Genomic DNA, 18012 nt, shown 5'->3' on the forward strand with positions numbered 1-18012 from the left:
TTGAGTAAATCAGAGACCAAGGCAGTGAAGGTTTTACTGGGGAAAGAAAACTTAGGTGTATGTGTGTGGGGGAAGGATGGTGAATGCAATAGGGAAAATGATAAAGGTGTTTTGGAAGGCCAGGGGGAAGTGGTCCTGGGGACCTGAAAACAAGGAAATTCAGCTTATCCTGATAAGGCAGGGTCCGGGGAATGAAGGCAGGGTGAGGCATGTCAAGGACCTGGGAGGCAGAAGGAGAATTGGAAAGGAAACCCCAGGTGAAGAAGAGTCTGGGATAGGGTACAGAAGTCCACGGAGAAGGCCGGTGGATCCCAGGGTCCGAGACATCAGAAGTTGGGCTTGTGCTTCTTGAGCTCCACCATTAGATGATGAATGTTGATGAGCTCAGCCCTGGCAGGGAGAGCTCGGAGCTGGGGCTGAGAGAGCACACGGTGGAACCGATGATAGAGCTGGATCAGCTGGGTCAAAGCTCCCTGGTCAGAGAAAGTCATGGAAGGATCATGTGGGGTGGTGCTGAAGATGATGTTAGGAATCAGGCTAGGGCTCATCCAGAATTCTGGGCATGCTGGTAGTTGACGATCAAGGGTCACTTGGATGATGCGAGCCCAGGGAAAAGAGAGGGAAAACAACTAGTGACAGGGTGGGGCAAAGTGAGGGCTGGGAGTTGTAAGTCACCTGGATGATACTGGTCCCATTTCTGAAGTTGGTGAAACTCCGCATTACATCCTGACTCAGAGACTCCACTGATGATTTCCAGGAACTACCAAAGCCACGGATCAGCTGAGTAACCCGGGCTGATGGCAGGAGGAAAGAGAGAGGGTGTCAGAGAAGGACTTGGCTAGGGTGATCTTTGGCCCAAAGTCCTCCCCCAGGCACAGCCTTCCTCGGCATCCAACCCCATTTGCCTACTCTACCCTCCTCATGGGATCTGCACCCTCTCGTTTTTCTTTTCCACTCACCTTACCATGAACCCACCACTACCACATCATCCTCATACCTTCTTCCCCTCGAAGCCGCTCAGCCTGTCCACGCTCAATCAAAGCCTCCGCTTCCTTCACAAATGCCACCAGACCTCCAAAAGGGGGAGACAGCAACTCTTCAATGAATTCCTGTAGAAATACACATATACACAGGGTCAAGGGGCCCTGGTGTCAGCACCTTTCCTTGCGGATCATGACTGACCGGGTCCTGAGAACACTCCCAGAGCAACTTATATACTTTAAGACACCACTGGTCTCAGGGGTAGGGGAAATCTCCAAGGATCCCCTTCTTCAAAAACAAAAACCAAAAAACTAAACTGGAGCTAGAAGCAGAGTAATAACAAATTGGGGTCAGGGCCGGACCAGAGGGGTGGGCGGCTGGGAGAGGCAAGGCTACCAGAAGGCAAATGGCCATAGCAAATCTGCTATCTGGAAACGGAGGGAGTCTGATGGCACACTCAGGTGGAGAAGCAGAGCCTGGCTCTCTCATGAGAACCTCAAAGAGGTACTGATGTAGATCCAAGTGGATTGCGTCTTTCAGCTATTACAAAGGCAGAGACAAATCCTCTTGAAAGAAAATATCCTCAGGGTGCCTGGGTGGCTCAGTCAGTTGAGCTTCCGACTCTTGATTTCGGCTCAGGTCATGATCTCAGGGGCATGGGCATCAAGCCCTGCATCAGGCTCCATGCTGAGGGTGGAGCCTGCTTAAGATTCTCTCTCTCTCCCTCTGCCCCTGTCCCCAGCTCATGTGTTCCCTCTCCTCTCTCTCTCTCAATCTCAAAAAAATAATTAAAAAATAAAATTACTGAAAAAAGAAAAATATCCTCAATCCCATTTTAGGCCCATATGACTCCCCCTGATCATAAGATCAGGCAATCAACTCAAAGATCATCAGACACATAAGAAAGGAAAAACTACCATAAGAATCAGTATAGATAGTAAGCAATGGACTTAGACCTGCAAAGATTGCCAACATCAGAACTATCAGATACACAGTGGTTGTGCATTCTGTATGAAACATTCAAAGAAGCTAAAAATATAGACACAAAGATGACCACTCAACAAGATTAGGAATGGGCTGGTGAGGTGTCCCCCGATTCTAAACTTTTTTTTTTTAAATTTTTTTTTAACGTTTATTTATTTTTTTGAGACAGAGCATGAACAGGGGAGGAGCAGAGAGAGAGGAAGACACAGAATCCGAAGCAGGCTCCAGGCTCTGAGCTGTCAGCACAGAGCCCAACGCGGGGCTCGAACTCACGGACCGTGAGATCATGACCTGAGCCGAAGTCGGACGCTTAACCGACCAAGCCACCCAGGCGCCCCCCGATTCTAAACTTTTAAGAATTTAGATAAAATAAGCTAAAACTATGTAAAGCAAAATTTGATAGAACGACAGTAAAAAAGTGACAAGTCTACAAAGTTCAAAGCATCTCTTTCAACTACTGATAAGTACACGCAAAAAAAAAAAAATCATTAAAGATGTAGATAATTTGAACAATACAATTAAAAAGCTTGGATCTCCACACTGAGCAATTACAGAATACACATCCTTCTCAACCATGCATGGAGCATTTATAAAAGTTGATCATGTACTAGGCCACAAGTGAATCTAAACAAATTTCCAAAACTCAGTACCAAAAAACCCCACATTCTCTACCCACAATGTAATTAAGTTAGACATTAATTAAAAAAAAAAAAAAAAAAAAAAAAAACAACCTTTGATAAATAAGAAAACCAGTTTTGGAAATTTTAAAATACTCCTCCAAAAATCTCATGGATCTAAAGAAGAAATAATTGAAATATTAAAATTCTTAGAACTGACTTATTTCAAAAATGCTACATATTTAAACCTACAGAATTCAATAAAAGCGGTACTTTGAGGGAATTTCATTGTTTTAAATCTTCAGAAATGCTTTTGTTGGCAAGTTCTATGAAACTTTCAAGGAAGAGATCATTTCAACCTTAAACTCTTTCAGAATAGAAAGAAAGAAGGCATATTTCCTTTCTACCTCCTCCTTCGAATCCAGTATGACTCTGGTACCAAAACCATACAAAGACAGTACAAGGAAAGAAAATCAATGGCCAGTATTACCTATGGACAAAGAAACAAAAATTCTAAATGAATTAGATCAAATCCAGAATGGTTTAACATTCTTGTTTTTTTGTTTTTTTGTTTTTTTTTTAACGTTTATTTATTTTTGAGAGACAGAACACAAACAGGGGAGGGGCAGAGAGAGGGGGGAGACACAGAATCCGAAGCAGGCTCCAGGCTCCAAGCTGTCAGCACAGAGCCCGATGTGGGGCTCAAACTCACAAACCGTGAGATCATGACCTGAGCTGAAGTTGGACGCTTAACCAACTGAGCCACTCAGGTGCCCTCAACATTCTTTTCTTTTTTTTTTCTTAAGTTTTTTTAAATGTTTATTTATTTTTGAGAGAGAGAGAGAGAGAGAGAGAGAGAGAGAGCACGAGCATGAGTGGTGGAGGGGCAGAGAGAGAGGGAGACATAGATCCAAGGCAGGGTCCAGGTTCTGAGCTGTCAGCACAGAGTCCGACATGGGGTTTGAACTCACGAACTGTGAGATTTATGACCTGAGCCGAAGTTGGACACTTAACCAACCAAGCCACCCAGAAGCCTCTGGCAAGGTTTAACATTCTAAAGTCTACAAATGTCATAAACCATAAAACTGATAAAGAAGAAAAACCATGTAATTACCTCAACCACTGCAGAAAAAGCATATGTTCTTGATTAAAAATTCAACACCTATTCATGCTTTTAATAAACAGTAACTTCTGGCCTACTGTAAATTAAACACCAAAGTGTTGGTGAGGATGTAGAGAAAAATGAACCCTCGTGCACTGTTGGTAGAAATGCAAACTGGTGCAGCCACTGTGGAAAACAGTATGGAGGGTCCTCAAAAAATTAAAAATAGAATTACCATATGATCCAGTAATTCCACTACTGGGTATTTACCCAAAGAAAACAAAAACACTAATTTGAAAAGATAATATGCACCCCTATATTTATCGCAGCCTTATTTACAACAGCCAAGATATGGAAATAATCAAAGTGTCCATCAACAGATGAAAGGACAAGGAATATACAATGGAATATCAGCCATAAAAACGAATGAAATCCTGCCATTTGCAATAACATGGAAGGACCCTGAGTGTATAATGCTAGCTGAAATAAGGCAGTCAGAAAAAGGCAAACACCATATGTGATTTCACACTTATGTGGAACTTAAGAAACAAAACAAAGTCAAAAAAAGAGACTTTAAACCAAAAAGTAGACTCTTAGACACAGAGAACAAACGTGGTTGCCAGAGGGATGGAGAGTAGGCAGAAGGGTGAAATAGATTAAGGAAGTTCAAAGTACACTTATCTTGATGAGCACTGAGACATGTATTGAATCATTATATTGTACGCCTGAAACTAATATAACACTGTATGTTAATTATGCTTGAATTTTTAAAAATGAAGTAATTATTGACAGGTAATGAAGAACTAGTAATGATAATAACTCTTGGCATGCTAGGGATTGAAAGGAATTTTCTCAACCTGAGGAAGGGTAACTGTAAAAAGCCTACAGCAATGTTACCCTTAACGGGGAAATGATGAAAACATTCCTTTTAAAACTAAGAAAAGAGGGGCGCCTGGGTGGCGCAGTCGGTTAAGCGTCCGACTTCAGCCAGGTCACGATCTCGCAGTCCGTGAGTTCGAGCCCCGCGTCGGGCTCTGGGCTGATGGCTCAGAGCCTGGAGCCTGTTTCTGATTCTGTGTCTCCCTCTCTCTCTGCCCCTCCCCCATTCATGCTGTGTCTCTCTCTGTCCCAAAAAATAAATAAACGTTGAAAAAAAAAAAAATTTAAAACTAAGAAAAGATAAGGGTTCTCACTGTCATCACTTCTACTCAACTATTCAGCTTTGTGTGGAGGTACTAGCCAGTACAGGAGGAGAATAAAGACATAAGAAATTAAAGACTTAAGGATTAGAAAGGAATAACTAAAACTGTCATATCTACATAGAAACACGCACACACTACCTCCAGAAATGTTTAGAAATAAAAAGTTAAGGAGGTGCTTTGTATATGGTTGATACACAAAAATCAATAGCATTTCTTTTTTGTTTAAATACATTTTTAAGTTTATTTATTTATTTGTCTATTTATTTAGAGAGAGAGCATGTGCACATGAGCAGGGGAGGGACAGAGTGAGAGAGAGCATCCCAAACAGGCTCCACACTGTCAGCACAGAGCTCCATGTGAGGCTCCAGCCCACAAGCCAGGAGATCACGTGAGCTGAAATCAAGAGTCAGACACTTGGGGCACCTGGGTGGCTCAGTCGGTTAAGCGTCTGACTTCGGCTCAAGTCATGATCTGGAGGTTCGTGAGATCCAGCCCTGCGTCGGGCTCTGTGCTGACAGCTGAAAGCCTGGAGCCTGCTTTGGATTCTGTGTCTCCCTCTCTCTCTGCCCCTCCCCTGCTCGTGCTCTGTCTCTCTCTCAAAAATAAATAAACATTAAAAAAAAGAGTGTGACACTTACCCAACTGAGCCCTCCAAGGCACCCTCAAGAGCATTTCTACACGGCAATTCAAACAACAAGAAAATTTCTTTTAAAAATGATAATATTTAAGTAACAAGTTTATTTAAAAGGCAAATTCTAAAAGAATAGATCAGGAAGTCTGAACAATTTGAAAGGAAAAAAGTTAGCAATTATTCCTAGTACTCCTAGTAATTATTCCTGAATGTGGGTTTATTCCTAATAGGAATAACTACAGTAACAACTCCCAGTACACTAGGGATTGAAAGGAATTTTCTTAACCTGATAAAGGGCATTTACAAAAACACAGCAGCATTATTCCTAATGGGAAAGTGATGAAAGCATTCCTTTTAAAATCAGGAACAGGACAGGGGTTCTCACTATTGCACACTATTCAATTGTTCAACATTGTCAGAGAGGTCCTAGCCAGAACAGTAAAAGATCAAAGATGTAAGAAATTAAACACAGAGAATTAGAGAGGATTTATTTACTCCTAGTAGGATGAAATCTATATATTACACCTACCTAGGAATAACTGACAAAAGATCTGCAATGTCTTTGTGTTGAAAATTATAAAAGGTTATGAAAGGACATTAAAGACGGGGCGCCTGCGTGGCTCAGTTGGTTGAGCGTCCAACTCTTGATTTCGGTGCAGGTCATGGTCTCACAGTTTGTGAGATCAAGCCCTGCAATGGGTTCTGCACTAGCAGCTTGGAGCCAGCTTGGAATTCTCTCTCTCCTTTCTCTCTGCCCCTCCCTTGCTTTCGGTCTCTCTCTGTCTCTCTAAATAAACACTAAAAACAAAAAGTTAAAAAAAAAAAAGACATTAAAGAATATCCTTAAAAATGGGGAGCCCATGTTCATGGATGAGACGTTTCAATACCATAACTATCAATTCTTCCAAACTGATTCAAATTGATCAGTGCAATTCCAATCAAAATCCTTAACGGACTTTTTTAAATGTCAAAATTTACAAGCTGACTGTAAAATTTATATGAAAAATCAAGAGGTCAACACTACTCAACATACTCCTAAAAAAGGTAGAATTTGCGTAATAATATAGCATAATATTTGCATAATCATAGAGCATATTTGCATCGTTATAAAGCACAATAATTAAAACCGCATTGCAGGTTAGACAAATTGATCAATGGAATAGAATAGACAGGCAAGGGGTGCCTGGATGGCACAAGTCAGTTAAGCGGCAGACTCTTGATTTGGGCTCAGGTCATGATCTCGTGATTTGTGAGATCAAGCCCCGTGCTGGGCTCTGTGCTGACAGTGCAGAGCCTGCTTGGGATTCTCTCTCTGCCCCTTCTCTGCTTTCTCTCTCTCAAAAAAAAAAAAAAAAAAAAAAGGAAAAAAAAAAAGAACAGAGACAAAGACACATTTTGCTATCTGACAGAAGCACACTGTGTATGGAGAAAGAAAGGGATTTTCTATAGTTCTGGTTCCATCATTTTCTATACATAAAATATTAAATTAGATTCCTACCTCACATCATACACAAAATCAATTCCAGGTAAATTTAGGGCTTAAACGTAAAAACCAAAATTCTACATTAACAGGAAAATGTAGTATAATATTTTTCTGACCCTGGGATAATGTAAGATTTCTTTTTTTTTTTTTTTTTTAAGTAGACTTCACACCCAGCACAAAGCCCAATGTGGGGCTTGACTCATGACCCCAAGATCAAGACCTGAGCTGAGATCAAGAGTTGGACGCTTAAACGACTGAGCCACCCAGGCGCCCCAACATTTCTAACAAGACAGAAAAATAAAGATCAGTAAAGTCAATCATATTAAAATTAAGATTAATTTTAAGACAATTAAGACAATTAAGATGGACAATTAAGATGTCCATCTTAAGACAACATAAAAAAAAAATAAAAAGATAAAACACCAAAAAATATCTACAAACTATATGATCAAAACATTGGTTTCATAAATAAAATTAATACAAAAAAACTTTTATAAATCGAAAAGAAATACACAGGGGCTCCTGGGTGGCTCAGTGTCAGGTTGTGAGTTTGAGCCCCACACTGGGTGTAGAGCCAACTTCAAAAAAGAAAATAAATAAAAAACAAAAACTTTAGGGGCGCCTGGGTGGCTCAGTCGGTTAAGCGTCCGACTTCGGCTCAAGTCATGATCTCGCGGTTCGTGAGTTCAAGCCCCGCGTCGGGCTCTGTGCTGACAGCTCAGAGCCTGGAGCCTGTTTCAGATTCTGTGTCTCCCTCTCTCTCTCTGACCCTCCCCCATTCATGCTCTGTCTCTCCCTGTCTCAAAAAATAAATAAACATTAAAAAAAATTAAAAAAAAAAACTTTAAAAAACAAAACTAAATAACTATTGCCTTACCATACATACATACATATATATATACGTGTGTGTGTGTGTGTGTATATACATATACATATATTTTTTTTTCTTTCTGTTACGTATTTTTAAATTTTTTTTTTCCAACGTTTATTTATTTTTGGGACAGAGAGAGACAGAGCATGAACGGGGGAGGGGCAGAGAGAGAGGGAGACACAGAGTTGGAAACAGGCTGCAGGCTCTGAGCCATCAGCCCAGAGCCTGACGCGGGGCTCGAACTCACGGACCGCGAGATCGTGACCTGGCTGAAGTCGGATGCTTAACTGACTGCGCCACCCAGGCGCCCCTGTTACGTATTTTTAAAAGCAAGAACATGGTAAACACAACATATAGGTCAAGGGGAGACCGTGAGAAGTGAGGAAATGGAATGAGGAAGAATTCAGTGTTTGATGCTGGTTATTGCCAAGGCATGTAGTGGCTTCAGGAGCACGTATATTATAAAAAAAAAATACAAAAGAAAATAAAGCTGACTAATAGTTGCAAGTCTGTGTACCTAAAATACTTTAACTGCCACATCCTACACACACACACACACACACACACACACACACACACACACAGAACTGAAAACAGCACACAAGACCATCCTTTCTTCTTCCCCACACCCCTACCTGCGTCCGAGCATTGAGCAGCTGCTGGAAACTCTCAACCTCTTTGCTGTCATCTGCAGCCCGCTCCTAAGGGACGACAAAGGGAAATCTCAAGTGTGGGGAGAAGCAGCCCTTCACTTCAGGATATCCCCTTCCTTCCGCATTTACTGTACTTGGCCAGGCACTGTGCCAGACGCCAAGAATAAAACATGGAACAAAACCAACATCATGTCTGTCCTCAGGGAGCTAACAGAGCGGTGGGGGAAGCCAAACTCTCCGGGTGGGGAGGAAGGGAGAAGCAGTGTCTGTACCATCAGTACACCCAGCATCATGTCATAGTTGTTGATCAGGAACACCAGCTGCTCCTTCCTTGAGGAGAACTCAGCTGCCACCCGCAGGACAAAATTCTCCACTTCCACCTGGAAAAGTCAGAAGACGGAGGTGACACAAGTGGAGGTAAGGGTGCACGGCCCTCCTCACACTCAGGTGGCTGCGGCAGCTGGGCTGCTGGGAAGGCTGTCCTGCCCGCCCTCACCTGTAGCTGTCCCAGCAGCTGCATCGTCCGCTCGTTGGGAATTGTCTGATTGATGCTGACAAGAGCAGAGGAGAATTCTGCATATCGGCGTGTGATCTTGGGGAGACAAAGTAGGAAGAAAATTCACACCAACCCCCTGCCCGAGTCCCTGGGAGCTGGCCAATTAACCTTTATGACTCCTACCTCCCATCCCTCTAACCAACAGTGCCCAGCTCACACTGAGTTCACGCGCACTCCTACACTGCCCCCTCACACAGTGTGCCCAAATATCCAGCCAGGCCCACAACACAACTGGACACCTGGCCAACTCCACAGTGAAGCTAAGAGCCCTGCCTTTCAGAACCCCTTTGTTACCCTTGTCCTGTCTTACATAGTGGGGCCGAGTATCCAGCCCCCCAAGGCGCTGAGGGTCAGTGCTTCGGACACTCTGGACGTTCATCTCCAGGATCAGCTCAAACCGTGGCCAGAGCAAGGCAAGCACCTGCTCCCAGTACCTGCAGGCTTAATCAGAATCAGAGATCAGCTGGCAAGAAACAGGGGGGTCGTGAGGAGCAGTGGGTCATGTATGGAATTGTTGAATGACCATATTGTGCACCTGACACTAATAGAATGCTATATGTTAGCTAACTGGAATTAAAATAAAAACTTAAGAAGTCAGTAAGAAATGGGGGGGGGGGGGTCAGGGGAAGAGTTTCTGTGGGGGGAATCCAATTAGCAGCTGATGGCTGGTGGAAGCAGGACTGGTATGAAAGGTGAATCAGAAAGCAGTACTATCTCCAGGCAGATGAATGGGAGTAAGAATCAGGTATCAGGTCAGTAGCAATCCAAAGGTCAGGGCAGGGTCATGTAAGACTATGGGTTCAAGGGCAGTGGGCATCAAGGACCAGAACTCAGTGACCTGTCCAGGGCAGGAACATCCCTCTTCGCTGCAATGTTGCGGAATCGGAGAACAATGTGGATACAGAGAAAAACAGCAATGGCATCGTAGCAGTCAGTGAGATAGGACTCCAGGTGTTTCTATGATTCAGGGACAAACAGAAGATTGGAAAAGAATGTTACTGTGTCATTCCCAGCAGCTATGAACAAATGCATGTGCTCCTATGGGGAGGTGGCACTGGAAGGAACGGAGGGAGAGGTGTGATCTCTCAGGAAATGCTCCCTCCTTCCCTGTCCACTGGCCACTCACATGGTCCTGTTGCCTTGCCCATCAGGATCTATGATCACAAGCCCATCACAGCAGAATTCAGGGCTGAGCACTATTTCGGGGGCCCCTCTGTTTTCAGATGTTACTGCCTGAGTGTGGGTCAGTAGTAGGGGTAACCTCAGGACCCCAAGCTTTGAGGGTTTCATATACTCTGCAAGTACGAGGTTTAGACATTTTAGAATAAGGAAATCCTGGTTTCAGTACCACCACAGCTAGGACTCCACTAAGGTGTTAAAGAGGACTGAGGACAAAGAGGTCTAAGGGCACAGGAGCTGGGGATCTCACCAGGGTCATGCTGAGTGTACGGCCCATGACAGCATTGAAGAGCTCGTGCGCAGCCGAGCCAGACACAACAAAGAATTCACAGATGAAAAGATATTCACGGCAGGAATTGTCTAGGAGGGCGTAGTGCTGGCTGCGGAAGAGGGCCTCGAAGGGATACTAGGATGGGAGGGGTAAAGAAGAGAAACAGAAGGGATGGATCCCAACACTGACTCCCCAGAGACAGAGCTGGAAAACCATTGAGCCTGGGTAATGAGAGCTCAGGAGGCCCTTCCCATCTGACCCAAGTGCAGACTGAGAAAGAGCAACCTGAATGTGTACTGAAAGGAGGAGGGGGGACAAGGGGCACAAGAGAAGAACCTACCCCCACCTGCCGTTTTTATGCGTGCATTCACCTCCACAACCTGCCTCATGACATGTCACGCCCCTCAGCCAGTCTCTCCCTCTATATGCCCCAAAGTCAACAGTCTTAACCCTCCTCACATCACAGAACGCTCAGGTGACCTGAGAAGGCCACTCCCAGTTCTAAGGAAATTGATACAGGGACCTACAGCATGGGTGGCTTTGCCCAGTCTGACCTCCCCCACCCAAGGCTCAGCGTCCCCTCGTGACAGACTCTTGTTCCTTCTCCTACCCTCTGTTCTCCCCGCTGTGCAGTGTGGGGCACCAGGATGGGGGCCTCCAGTTCAGTGGGGGAGATGACAGAGCCCCGAGTCCCCAGGGTGAAGATGGTGTTCCTGCTGCGGAGGGAAGGCTTCGAGAAGAATCGTGAAGGGTCAGGGAAAATAATAATATCACAACTGTGACAGACTCAGAGACCCAGTGCCTTCAGGGACTGGAGGCAGCTAGACACAGCCTAGATGTCCTTCCTTCCCAGTACCAGGACCTCACAGTACCTGATACTTGTGAATGGGCTTCAGAGAGCTTCTATCCTCCCTGATACCATATGCAAAACCATGTGTCAAAATGATGTGTGCCTTTTTCTGGGGAGGAAGGCCACAGCCTTCATCACATTCTCAAAGGTTTTGGTTACAAAGAAAAAGGCAAGAAGCAATGCCTTTGAGGCTGAGCTGGAAGTACCCTCCCTGTCAAGGGCTAGTATGTGGGTTCCTCAGGTCTAGGATATCTTTCTTTGCTGTGTCTTCCACACCCATTAGATCATCCTTCTCAGCCACTTCCTCGTACTAGAAAAAAGAGAAAAGAGAACTGGTAACCATCTCTTCCTATAGTGATAAAAAATTTTTGTCTACTGTCCAGCCTTGCCCAGAGGTGGTCCCTCTTCCCAGCCCACGTTCCTAGGAATGCCTCTCTCCCTGGCCTCACCTGCACCTTCATGAGCCGCCCCAGGTAAGAGCGATAATAAGACAGGTAGATCTTGCTCAGTGTTTCCACATATTCATCCCTGATCTCCTTTGCTGTTGCTCGTTCATTGCCCAGTAGAAACTGATAAAAGAACCTGGAAGGACCAGGGATGAGTCAGTATCCCTGCCTCCCCAAGAAAGCAGACACTACAATGGGCTGCTCAATACTTCAGAGGCCATCCTGAGCCCTTCCTTCAGGTGGTGACCTGTATTTCAGCAGTGCCGTCTGGGGGATCTGATAGTTGGTCATTGGTTTTCTGAAGGAATAAATCTTCTGCAGGATGAATTCTCGGATCTTCGTCACTGCCTAGACACGGGGGACCAAACATAGGGCATGAAGCTGCAACCTTATTACTGTTCAGGAAGTGGTGGGGGAAGTACCAAATGTTAAATATTGGAGGATGAAGGGTAGAGAATACCTCTTCAGTATTTCTTTAAATTTTCAGGGGAATCCAGAGACGTGAGGATGAGGTCTGCCAGGTAAAGGTAGGGTGAAGTTTTGGGGAAAAGCTACAATGAGCGCTGCCAGGGAAATCTAAGTTGAAGGTGTCAGGAAGAGTATTATCATCTCTGGGCTATCATCCCCATCTCTCACCTTGACCCGGAGCCGGTCGAGTATGCCTCTGACATCTGCACAGGCCGCTGTGCCTCTAGCCTCCTGCTCTCGGACTGCAGCTGCCTTGGCATCCAGTTCCTGTAGCTGTTCCAGGAACCTGGGCTCTGTCACTGGGGCCTCCAGAATTGCCCTGGGTAGCAGGGATGGGTGGAAGGGGTTAGGAGGGAGACCCAGACATCCCTAGACCCCAAGCCGTATCCCTTATATCCACCGTCTCCTCTCCTTTCTCACACTGTATCACGTAGTCAGGATACATGCACAAAGTTCCTGGAACCTCTCCCCTGCTCCCATGCCCATAAGCCTTGAAACTGCTCATCTACATGCCTGACCCTGGATGATTCCTAATCTTGGATGCCTAACGCATGCATCAAGATTGAAAGGGCTGTCAACCCACCCAACAGTTTCTGGAAGGCACCTGATGACATGAAGCCAGGAGACCCACGTGATAAGTAAGGTAGGTCACCCCAGCCCATCTACCTGCTACAGACATTGTGACTCTTCAAACTGGCAACTCACGTGATCAGAGCAGAGGGCACTATCAGACCATCGACAAGTTCCCCAAGTTTCCCCCGAACTGCCTGGCGGTTTCGAAGCCGAATGTTCATGGCTCCTGACTGTTCCTGCAGTGTCCGGATCTCAGAGCTGATAGAGCTGAGGTCACTCTGAAAAGCTCCCAACATCTGCTCCATGCGCTGGGGGGAGGACAGAGATGTTGCTGGAGCACCACAGGGTAGGTAGGGGACAAATGGGCCACCTAAGTTTATTGAAGTCTTCAGTATCAGTCCATGAGGGTAGCAGGTGATGAGGTAAAAAGCACCCCAAAGGTCACTGGCAAGCAACATTAGTTATGGCAGTAACAAGAAAAGCTGCTGAGGTCACCCTGAAAATGAATCTAACTATCCCCATCTGAGGCTGATGACCTAAAGAATGGCACCAGACACCATGATCTGGTTCAGGGTTATTAGGGATCACAGGTCATAGTTACTAACCTCAAGAACAGCATCGCAGGCTGTAATCTGGTTGTGCAGAGATGCTATGTTCTCACTCTCTTGGATATCTGACCCACAAAAAGTCAAGGGGCCTCACCATAAAGTTGGGGATTCTCAGACCTGCAGGACCTCTCCAGTTTCTCCCTGAGATGACAGAAACTTCAGAGAGAAGATGTCAGCCCCCACCCCCACCCCAGGCTGCCTGCACCATACTCCACAAAATCCCTATTTTAATAACATCACCCATTTTGTCTACTGGAGGATACAATCCCGAATGGACTTCTGCTCAATCTGCTGTAGCTCCAGCTCAACCTGCTTTGAATAGTGTCGGAGATCCACGCCCTGGGAGAACAGAAACATGGCAGCTTAGGAGAAAGTCACAGTGAAGGGACACTGGGACAGAATCAACACAGGACTAGAGAATAAGACACCAGGGTAACATTATAAGTCCAAGAGACTGTTTCCTTTTTTAATTATTTGAAGGGAGGGTAAGTGGAGGGGCAGATCAGTATAGCCGAAAGCCTTACCGTTTTAAGAGCTTCCTTTACTAATTCATCCTCCAGATTTGCCTGAATGTGAACTGGAAATAGAAGTTTATCGTAAGGGTCCAGCTCCACAGCTCCCTCTCCCAACTGAACATCTGTCCACCAATCCCAGCCTTATTATTTCCAGCCCCCTTGCCTCTCAGATCCTCATAAGCAGTCTGCATCCACCTCTATCACTTACCATCCACTTCATCCAGGATGAATTCATCAGAGGAGATGTCCAACTCTCCAAGTTGCAATGGCTCCTGAAGACCAGTACCACCCCCCTGGAGAGGGACAAGTTAATGGGAAAGGACACAGGAAGAACATAGGGAGAACAAATATAATGCGATAATCCGCAAACCTTCATGGCATGGTGGGAGAGGGGAGAGGAGGACGGGCCGGAGTTTACTAGGGAGCCATAGGTACTGAGTCAAAAACTTCCAAGAGTTTCACATTGTACCCAATCTACTACTTGGGGCTTATAGGTAGGGAATACGACAAAGAAACAGGCAACCCACGGAGAGTAGAGGTGTCCCAATGGGAAAAATCAGGAGTTGCAGAGGACAGAGCAAAACTTACAGTTGAATGCAGGCTTTTCCAGACTCCTGCTATCTCAAGTGTTCTATCAACAATCCCTCTGGGGAGCACCAGCCTTTCTAGAAACGTCAGCTAACACATAGCTTTTACCTGCGTGCCAGGTGCCACCCTTCATATACTCATTCATCTCACCATAATAATCAACAATCTATATGGTACGTCTTATTATTTCGTTCACCTTATATGTGTATAAAGCACGACCGAGAGACTGGTTAACTTGCCCCAAGACACACAGCGTGTAAGTGGCAAAACTGGAATTGGAACCCAATCTGACTATAGAAGCCATGTTCTTAACCTTTACACTACACTGCTTCTCCATCCTGCCCCCAAATCTGGAAATTAATTGAAACTGTGCCTCTGGGAAATTGACTCTTGGCCACTCTGTTTCCGGCTCAGACTCAAGTCGGGTCCCAAGGAGGGGTTATGGAAAGCCAAACAGGTAGCATCATCGGTAGCAGTCGGGCTCCCACCCTTGTGCCTAAACCCAGCCCAGGCCTTTCTGACTCGAGGACGACCGGACAAGACTCCGTAAGAGAAAGAGCCCCGCGTTCTCACCAGCGGGCCCTCCTCCTCCTCCATATCTGAGGCCCCAGCCCGCAACATCAGCTCTCGGGCAGCTGCCGCCATGGTCGCAGCGGCGGCCATTCCGCGCAGCCTCACTTCCGGCAGCTGTCAGTCGCCGAGTCCGTCCCTGGAGTGGAACGGAGTTCTAGAAGGTCTTGAGGAGCGCGAAATCGTTCCCAGATATTTGAATTAAGTTGTTTGACTCCAACCTTCCCTCTTCAGCCCTAACCACTTCACCCAACTGAAAACGGGAATTGGAAGTCTTAAGCACTATCCCATCCCGGAACCTTTGCCGCTCTCACACCAAAGAACTTTACGAGTTGCAAAGGGAGGCAGTACCGGAAGTTGTAGCCATCAATAGCGACTCCCAGAAGTCGACTAGGCTCTGGCACAATTTCCTGAAGCGCTCCTGCAAGATAGCTCCGCCTCTTCCGTCTGGTAGCTATATAAGGGTACGACGTCACTTCCGTTCTCTCTTCCACAGGAGGCCTACACGCCGCCGCTGGGGCCGCCGCCATGGTAAGCTTGGGGTTAGTGGCGGGATCTGGCGACATCGGAACTGGGACACAGAAAGTCTGCTATTAGGAGGCCGGAAACGGCCTATTCTCCGGGTTCGTAACTTTCTGTGTGAATCTTTGGATGGCGCCCCCCGGGGAAGAATAACTAAAGACATCTGGGGAGTGGGCCAAAGGAAGAGTCCCTCCCAGAGCGCTCGAAAGCGGCGAAAAGGTTGGGCGTGAATGGGGACCTCCAGTGTCTGCCACTCAGAGTGTACTTTTGGGAACGGGCAGAAGACCTCCCCCCTCGTAAAGGTTGCGTTTTCCTGGGCCTGAACACTTCATGTCCTGTTGTCTGCAGCACTGAGGAGAGTTTGTTGTGAGAAAACTGAAGGGGGGGGGGTCGTTGCTCCCTGTGTGACAAGCTTAACGTTACTGTTTGATGGTAGTTCATTCGTGATGTCTGGTTTCTCCCCCAATCTCTGTCAGTCTCTAGTAATCCCTGAGAAGTTCCAGCACATTTTGCGAGTACTCAACACCAATATCGATGGGCGGCGGAAGATAGCCTTTGCCATCACTGCAATTAAGGTAAAGTAGGGTAAGGAATGGAGACTGAAAATGATACTTAGGTTAAGACAGCTGTAAGTGAGGCAGGGTTGAAGAAACACGGTCCCAACTAGCTGGGTAAAAACAAAAGAATGGTTAAAAGAGTGATTAATTCCCCAATCCCTCGCCACATTTACCCCAAAAGGTAAGTAAAGAAGGCCAGAGAACAGTCTGAGTAGAAGCCAAGATACTTTTAGGGGAAAGGGAGTGGGTTCCCTTGTCTACCAGAATTCACTAAAATTTTACTGGACCATCAGCCATGATCCTCTTGTGAGGTTTGTTCTAAATTTGGTTTCTGATTCCTACAGGAGTGCATCATAACAGCAGCCATCACTGTGGGAATACATACACCCTAGAAATTGTATAATTGCACATGGGGGGGGTACATAGAAATGCCAACAGATTCCCAGCATGAAGAAACCAATAGTTGGGAAGTAGGAGGGTGTCACTACATCATGAGCAGGTTGTTTAACTCTGATGCCGGAGGTGAATGAAACGCATTTCCTGTTTCTGTTGATGGGAACAAGTGTTTGGTTCATTCTGTGAATTAGGTCAGGGAGCACAGGCTTGGATGATTCCCTTCACCAACCTGATGAACTGGCCTTCCAGATGGAGACATTATTCTATTGTATTTTTTGGCCCGTACGTATAATTGTGGAACGGCTGAGTGTGTTTTCTCGAAACCCTTCTGTGGACATCATGGGGGCGGGTATAGTCCCTGTCTTGCTCACAATCCCCTGCTTCTGGTGCATAATTGGTGTATTTATGCAGTGTTAGGGAATGGATCCAGGATACTGTAGCCTGGTTTCAAAAAATTTAAAGGAGACAAATATAAAATAACTTGTTAATTTAGAATTGTATATCCTAGCTTTGATTCATCAGATCAAATTCCTTTGCTTTTTCATGTTATACTGCAGGAAGCACAGCTTTCGTTTTTTCTTAAACGGTGTATAAAAAGATTGCTTTCTTTGGTTATTATGTGAAACTAGTAAGATGGTGTAAAATATAGTACCTTTTTCAAGCGTTGGTATGAGGCTAAAATGGGATAGTGAATACAGACAGGCACAGCATAGAGATGTATATGGCAGGCTCAGTTCCAGGCAATAAAGTGAGTCAAATGAATCTTTTGGTTTCTTGTTGCGTATGTAAGTTATATTTACACTGTAGTCAATATTAAGTGTGTAGGATTATGTCTAAAAAAATGTGTGTACCTTGATTTAAAAATACTTTATTGCTGAAAGAAATGCTAATCATGAGTTTTCAAGGAGTCATAATCACAGATCACTATAATGACTATAACGTTTAACTAAAAAGTGAAATATTGTGAGAATTACCAAAATGTGACACCAGCACAATGCTTTTAGGAAAATGGCACCGATAGATTCGTTTGACACAGAATTTGCCATAAGCCTTCATTGTGTAAAAGAACAAAAACCACAATATCTGCACAGTGCAACGAAATGAGATGTGCCTGTATAAAAGATGGTGATGGCTAATGGAATGCTTGTGTTAATCCCTTTCTCTCTGCCTCTTTGAAATTAACTGGTTTTGTATTTACTTTCATTAAATATGTGTTTGTAGTCCACTTAACAATTTAACCAAAGGACTTAAAGGTAATTTGTGAGTTTTGCAATAAGTCTCTTATTACACTTTGCTTATCACTGGGAAAGGTTATTCCTAGAGATAGACGATACAGAGGTTTTTGCTAATTGTGTGGAGAGCCAGCAAATGGACCTAGCTCTTTGGTGA

The 18012-nt window shown here is 45.2% G+C and overlaps 3 protein-coding genes across 4 annotated transcripts in view; 2 read left to right on the forward strand and 1 right to left on the reverse strand.

Annotated features, from left to right (window-relative positions):
- VPS52 (VPS52 subunit of GARP complex) lies at positions 1 to 15442 on the reverse strand. Its single transcript, XM_040473183.1, has 20 exons — positions 15152 to 15442; positions 14199 to 14283; positions 14000 to 14052; positions 13739 to 13814; positions 13473 to 13540; positions 13000 to 13175; positions 12463 to 12613; positions 12074 to 12174; positions 11830 to 11962; positions 11633 to 11690; positions 11141 to 11274; positions 10510 to 10665; positions 9919 to 10037; positions 9391 to 9514; positions 9021 to 9116; positions 8797 to 8904; positions 8507 to 8572; positions 998 to 1109; positions 676 to 794; positions 1 to 473 (listed from the first exon to the last, which is right to left on the reverse strand). Exons 1-20 carry the CDS (start codon positions 15239 to 15241, stop codon positions 327 to 329), a joined length of 2172 nt encoding a protein of 723 aa, XP_040329117.1. The 5' UTR covers positions 15242 to 15442; the 3' UTR covers positions 1 to 326.
- The window catches only part of RPS18 (ribosomal protein S18), a 5744-nt gene continuing 2950 nt past the window's right edge, over positions 15219 to 18012 (forward strand). Inside the window, exons 1-2 of one of the 2 annotated variants that reach the window (XM_040473192.1) lie at positions 15219 to 15224; positions 16147 to 16245. In XM_040473192.1, the coding sequence (XP_040329126.1) occupies positions 15222 to 15224; positions 16147 to 16245 (102 nt within the window). In that variant the 5' untranslated portion in view covers positions 15219 to 15221. Of the gene's footprint in view, positions 15225 to 15569; positions 15680 to 16146; positions 16246 to 18012 lie in introns of those variants that run through there. The other variant, XM_040473191.1, reaches the window with a different exon arrangement.
- Positions 15593 to 18012, forward strand: part of PFDN6 (prefoldin subunit 6) — a 17772-nt gene continuing 15352 nt past the window's right edge. The window contains exon 1 of the mRNA XM_040473196.1: positions 15593 to 15598. The gene's annotated coding sequence lies outside the window, so the exon portion shown is untranslated. The remainder of the gene's footprint in view (positions 15599 to 18012) is intronic.

The sequence above is a fragment of the Herpailurus yagouaroundi genome, unplaced genomic scaffold (genome assembly GCF_014898765.1).
Source record: "Herpailurus yagouaroundi ecotype Mexico unplaced genomic scaffold, PumYag 139, whole genome shotgun sequence".
Taxonomy (NCBI): Eukaryota; Metazoa; Chordata; class Mammalia; order Carnivora; family Felidae; genus Herpailurus; species Herpailurus yagouaroundi.

What these genes read in the sequence shown, in the direction of transcription:
- VPS52 (XM_040473183.1), bottom strand. Translation starts at nt 15,241, where the DNA reads ATGGCCGCCGCTGCGACCATGGCGGCAGCTGCCCGAGAGCTGATGTTG. An exon ending in ACGGCACTGCTGAAATACAG is followed by an intron (nt 11,963 to 12,073) that starts GTCACCACCTGA and finishes TGGTCCTTCCAG; the next exon opens with GTTCTTTTATCAGTTTCTAC. An exon ending in GGCGGCTCATGAAGGTGCAG is followed by an intron (nt 11,691 to 11,829) that starts GTGAGGCCAGGG and finishes TCTTTTTTCTAG; the next exon opens with TACGAGGAAGTGGCTGAGAA.